A 6,000-nucleotide genomic window follows, 5' to 3' on the forward strand; every position below is an offset into this window, starting at 1 on the left:
CTCGTTCGGTCAAATTCAAAGGCGGAAACAAAATCACATTTTACTCGTTTCGAAATGAAGAGCCACGGCCGTATCCTCGTCGAAATCCAAAAGGGAAGCCATTGCGTCAGATGTCACATTCACAACGTGCCATCATCAGTGCGTCACAGCCAGCCTCTTGTTTTGATATTTCAAGAGATTCACAATTGTCGGCCATTGCATCCGGACGATCAATTCAAATTTGGCAAATAAATGTGCCACAAATGACACAAAACTTTGATGGGCATACGGGTGCTGTAACATGTGTCAGTTTTTCACCGAACAGCGAATTTTTCGCATCGGGCGCTGAAGACAAAACGGTTATCGTTTGGAATTTGGTATTCAGTTTAGTTGTTACCACATTTAAGGTAAGCTCATTTTCATCTTCAAATTTTATTATTATGCATGCATTTATTTAACTGGCATGTAAACGATAAACGCTTGACGACTTCTTTCCAAAAGATGAACTATCTAATTCGATAATTTGCGGCCACCAAATTTCGTGCGTGAATTATGTTGTAAATGTTGGTTTAGTGTGTCGTTGTTCACTGTCACCGTTTTTTAAATAACCGTTCATATCATTTTCTTTTATTTTGTAATTTCATTGGTTTCTTTCATTACTGTATCACCACAAAAAAGGGTCATAATGCTGCCATTCAGTGTTTAACCGTTATGATGGATTCGCGTCGCATAATCTCAGCCGACCGAGATGGTTTACTTTGCGTATGGTTGGCCGAATCAGGAACTTTACTTCAAACAATACAGGGACCATATAAAAGCCTCGCGGCAACAAACAATATGAAATTTGGGGTAAGTACACGGTGCGAAGCACCACACCATTAACTAACCATCACATTCCATTCCAAAATTTCATTTTACGACGAGGACGAGCCGTCATTTTAATCAAAAGCATTCCGTTTGCGCAAAAATATGACACACTCGAAATCAATTATGGATTGTGATACCTTTGGAATATGAACCATCTCTTAAGTCTTAACCTGACAGCGGCGTAAGATATAACGAAGTATAATTTTGATCACCGAAAAAAAAGAAAAAAAAAGAGAATTTTAGTGGTAAATAATTTTAACGAGAACCATATTCATTTTACATCTCGAGGGTAAAAGTCATAAAAGGCGGAATGGTTTTTTACATCATTTTTTTTTATCTTTCGTATGATTTACTAGTTTTAACAGCAAAACTTCCCAATGCCATAAATATGACACATAAAATGGCAAGGCTTAAATCTTGACTTCTTCTTCTGCAGACTTTGCATACATCTTGTCTTGCGTGCAGCTCGAACATTGGAAAATCAAAAAGATACATTTTTCATTTGATTTCATGCGTATGGTGTGCTTTTGTTCATTGTAGGAATGCTTTACCTCAATTTTTGATTACATTCATTAAGTTAATTTCCGCCCTTGAATGCAATTAAAATTTATGAGAGTTGCTGGTATGTGCGTAAAAGTTTTATTTTAAAAGTTGGCACACATACACAATTACACATATACCAATACCGGAAGCAAACTTTCCTTCCACAAACTCGTATGTTACTCGCTTTCATTGCCACTTCTTTCGCTAGTTCATCTATACGTGTGTTCATCTAAATATCATTACTATCATCATAAAATTTGAATTTGATTTAAAATTGTTATTTAATATCGAATTAATGTACGTTTACTTTGGCAATATAGGTTTGTACAAATGGTGATACGATTTTGAAAATTTGGTCATTAACTCGCGAAAATGAGATTTATTCGGTATCACATTCGGGCGAAATTACATGCTTTGTCATAACCGTTGATTCATTATTTGTGATAACCGGATCGCGTGATATGTCATTGAAAGTTTGGCAAGCAACCGGTGGTAAATTAGCTCAAGTATTGGTTGGTCATAGTGATGCCGTAACATGTGTTGCTGTTTCGGTTGCAAATAAAACCCAAGTGATTTCCGGTTCAAAAGATTGTAATTTAATTGTATGGGATATTCATACGGGCGAAGAGATTCATACGTTAGCCGGACATTTGGCGCAAGTAACATGTGTTAAAATATCGGCCGATGGTACAACAGCTGTATCGGGTAGCGATGATAAGGTCTTAATTGTATGGGAAACAAAACGTGGATTAGCGTTAACATCATTACAATTGCATGTGCCATTCATTCGGTTCGACATTAGTTTAGAATGTTCACGGGTTTTGGTGCATATTGTCGATAGTCCAATATTGCCAGTGATTTGTTTGCACAACACTCCAGCCAGTTACATTAAATTACCCACTTATTCAGCGCCCGCACAAGATGTTGAAGGTATAAAATAGACATTTAGCGAAACAAAAATCAAATTTATCGATATCGTGAATGAATACCATATTCATTTGGGCGTTTATTGATTTTCATTGGTGTTTGCATAGATTTACGACCGGCCGGACCCAAACGACAAATGCGTCGATTATTAAAGAAGGAGGTATCGCTAGACACATACACATGGCAAAAGAAATATGGCCATTTGACGAGTTCAGTGATGATGGCACAAGTCGATGAACGGCTTAAGCGACGATTCAGCGTTAGTGCATCGATGGAAGAGATATCAAAGATAGCCGAAATGAAAACACTTGCATCGCAAACATCGCTGGGACCGGAACAGGCTGCACTCGCTCAATCACAACATTTCGATCAACTTGAAGCTCTTTGGAACAAACGATCGCCACCACGACGACGAAACAATGCGGTTAGTGTTATATTTATTTGTATTTATATTGAAATTAAAAACAATATTTTTTCATAATAAAAAATGTCTATTTCTTAAAAAAATATGTAACAATAGTCATTGTCAAGACAAACGTCTTTGGTTGAAGATCGAATCGACGATTCCGATGAAGATGAATTTCAAGAGGAACGATCAGGTATGTGTAAAAAACGGAATAGTCATAAGATCACATAGCGACGCAATGCATCATATCATGTGATGAAGCAGTAATGACGCTTCTATCTAATCTATTCAGTTAATGTCTTTTAGTTCATATATAAAAAAATGTAAAGAATGACAATTAAGCGAAAAAACTATATGCGAAACCATAAAAACTATTAAATAAATTAAAATAAAATAAAAACCGTACCATTTCTTATTGTTGTTGTTGTTGTGTTGTTGTTTCTATTTTTCTTTTTAAAATCATCGTGTTACATTTTCTACATTGCGTTTGTGCAAAACAATGAAGTTTATTGAAATGTGTCTTCCCGTTTTATTTGTTTATTTACAGATGTGATTTAAATGTTATAACGCATGACCAAAATAAGATGACTAACCTCGAAATCGTAATAACTAATTGGCTACTAATTACTTTAGCTGCTCGACTGCATTTCATCATCACTTACAAATATACACTATTTACACACGCTAATTTGGAAAAAAAAATCAACAAAAACAAGACATCATTTATTGAACAAATTCCTAGACAAATTAAGCGATTTTAACCACAGAATGTATTTATTATAAAAAATGACCACAAATTTGCACGATTTTCAATCAAAATCAGGAATTGAATTTTAAACACGAATGAAAAATTCACCACACACATGCACATGCATTAAAAGGATTTAATTATTTCGAATAAACAACATTGAAAAGACACACACAATATATCTATAGACAAATCATAATGCACACACGTAATTTGTTAGAAATTCTATTGTAAAAATTAGTGAGAGAGAAAAAAATTAAAAAAAGCATCCAATGTAAAATAATTATAATTAATATAACAATAGCTGCAGAGGTTAAATGTTTTAAACAATTTTATTAGTGTTAACGATAATCTTGTATCTATTTGAATGGATAATTTTATTAGCAAACACAAGGGAAGTGGAACATCGAACAGAATATAAACGCTAAGTTACGTACTTACGTGCTTATAGCATGAGAAACAATTAAATACCGCATCGTATATAAACATACATAAATTGTAACAACACAATTAATCAGTACCATCAAAGCACGATTTATGATCGACCATATGCACCTGAATCTCGATTGCGATATCAACCCGTAGATCATAGCTGTGAATGGTAGTGGATTTTGATAATGGCCATCAATAGAGCAATCAAAATAAAAAAAGAAATTAGAATTTTAACACAATATAAATATACGAGCACGAACAAAAATGCCCTATACCGCTCATTCATACCCAACTATTAGTCCATGGCTATTCCGCATACATAAAATTCAATAGATATTCATCACGAACTGGTTAAAATAATAGCATAGTTCTCTCTCCCGTTCTCCATATCATTCGTGTCCTGAATGGAAATGAAAATCAATTTTAATTAGAACATTTAATCCAATTAAAATGTGAAAGTGAATGAGACTGAGAAAAAGCGAGAATGCAATGTGAGATAGTATATTACTTGGTGTTCGTGAACAAAGTCGAAGAGGAGTAAAACAATAAATATCGAAAAATTAATAGTTTTACAGATTTACCGGTGTCCGTGCGTGTCTAGAACGTGTCTCTGACTGTATACATACATAGTGGCTATTAGCCACAATACACTTGGGCGGAGGCGCATTGCAGCCAAAGCCAGATGGAATGTGTAATAGTTTTGCTTGAGCGATTACATAATGGTAACAATGTGGACTTACTATAATCTTTACTGATGCATTGGATCGCGTTTATATTAAGGCGCACATAGTGTAACAGTGGAATAGAGAGGGATAGAGAAAGAGATAGTATAAAGGCGTATGCAATTGTGTGAATGTGAGCAAAAAAGGAAAATTTTCGCGAACGACAATGAAATCCATGCACATCGAGCTATTAATTTGCGGTGTGATCAGTTTATATGAATATGTACGACATGGGAATTGAGTGCGCCCTCTTATACACATATGCCATCATTTATTATTAATCCAAATATACGGTGTACAGTGCCGTTCACATTTAATTATAATTATAATTGAATACACGCACGTGTTTGCGTATTCATCGTACATAAACGCATTGGCCATTGGGAAAACGCACCGGCGTGCGTGGCACTGTGAAAGAGAAATAGATAGATAAAGAAAAGAGTACGGATGGAATTGAACAATCGGCTGTATTCACAGCTCTCAATAGGAGTAATTTAGATTTATCATCATATTACCAAGGGCCATTTAACTTAAATATCATTCGGTTAATATTATTGTTATGCGAATATTCTATTAAGTTGGCAATTTTACAGGCTATGTTGAACTGAATTTTTAAGCGAGACAACATCAGAAAATTAAAGAAAAATCATAATATTTATGTGTGGTCTATATTCATAAATGAACACATTTCCACTTAAGCAGCAATAACTTCAATAATACCCATAAAATATTTTGAGCTCTCTCGCACTGAAAACTATTTCTCGGTTTATATCATTTTTTTTCGCTTTACAAAACGACATCATGTATATAACATAAAGAGAAAAAAATGTAATATCAACCATATTATAAATTTTATCATTTATCGAATTTGATGTTGTAATTTGTATTTTCATTCATTCATTTTTCTATGTGTTGAAAAGCAAAAAACCGAAATGAATTTACAAAAAAAGTACAGACTCGAACAAAAAAAATGATTGAACAACAAAAAAAGCTCAATTCTAAATGTATAATTATGAATTAAACCTACCCACTAATTAACAGAGTGGAGTTAAAAGATTTAAACGAAGCAAAATATAAAAAAAATGAATAATAATCTGCTTTAGATTTATACTTATGTGTTTTATACTCGAGATAAATATATATATATGCATTCCATTGTGCGATACAAATGGGAAAAAAGTGTGAGCGAAAGAGATAAAATTGGCGCAAATGACCTTTTTATTCATCATTGTTTTGTCTTGAAATCAAAAGAATTCATTTAGATGCAATGTACGACAATTCCGTTGCATTTTTTGCATAATGAGGACGGTTTTTTATTCAATTTGTTGCAAAAACCACCACCAATTATCAACTATTTATTACCTTCTTTTCCACTC

The 6,000-nt window shown here is 33.8% G+C and overlaps 1 protein-coding gene across 1 annotated transcript in view; it reads left to right on the forward strand.

Moving 5' to 3' along the window:
- The window catches only part of LOC116345972, an 80,584-nt gene extending 75,070 nt beyond the window's left edge, over positions 1-5,514 (forward strand). The window contains exons 20-25 of the mRNA XM_031775822.1: positions 22-386; positions 658-828; positions 1,710-2,319; positions 2,424-2,740; positions 2,837-2,915; positions 3,270-5,514. Of these exons, the coding sequence (XP_031631682.1) occupies positions 22-386; positions 658-828; positions 1,710-2,319; positions 2,424-2,740; positions 2,837-2,915; positions 3,270-3,280 (1,553 nt within the window). The 3' untranslated portion in view covers positions 3,281-5,514. The remainder of the gene's footprint in view (positions 1-21; positions 387-657; positions 829-1,709; positions 2,320-2,423; positions 2,741-2,836; positions 2,916-3,269) is intronic.
- Positions 5,515-6,000: the final 486 nt, after the last annotated feature.

This window comes from Contarinia nasturtii, unplaced genomic scaffold (assembly GCF_009176525.2).
Source record: "Contarinia nasturtii isolate CC-2019 unplaced genomic scaffold, AAFC_CNas_1.1 Cnas_scaffold_129, whole genome shotgun sequence".
Classification (NCBI taxonomy): Eukaryota; Metazoa; Arthropoda; class Insecta; order Diptera; family Cecidomyiidae; genus Contarinia; species Contarinia nasturtii.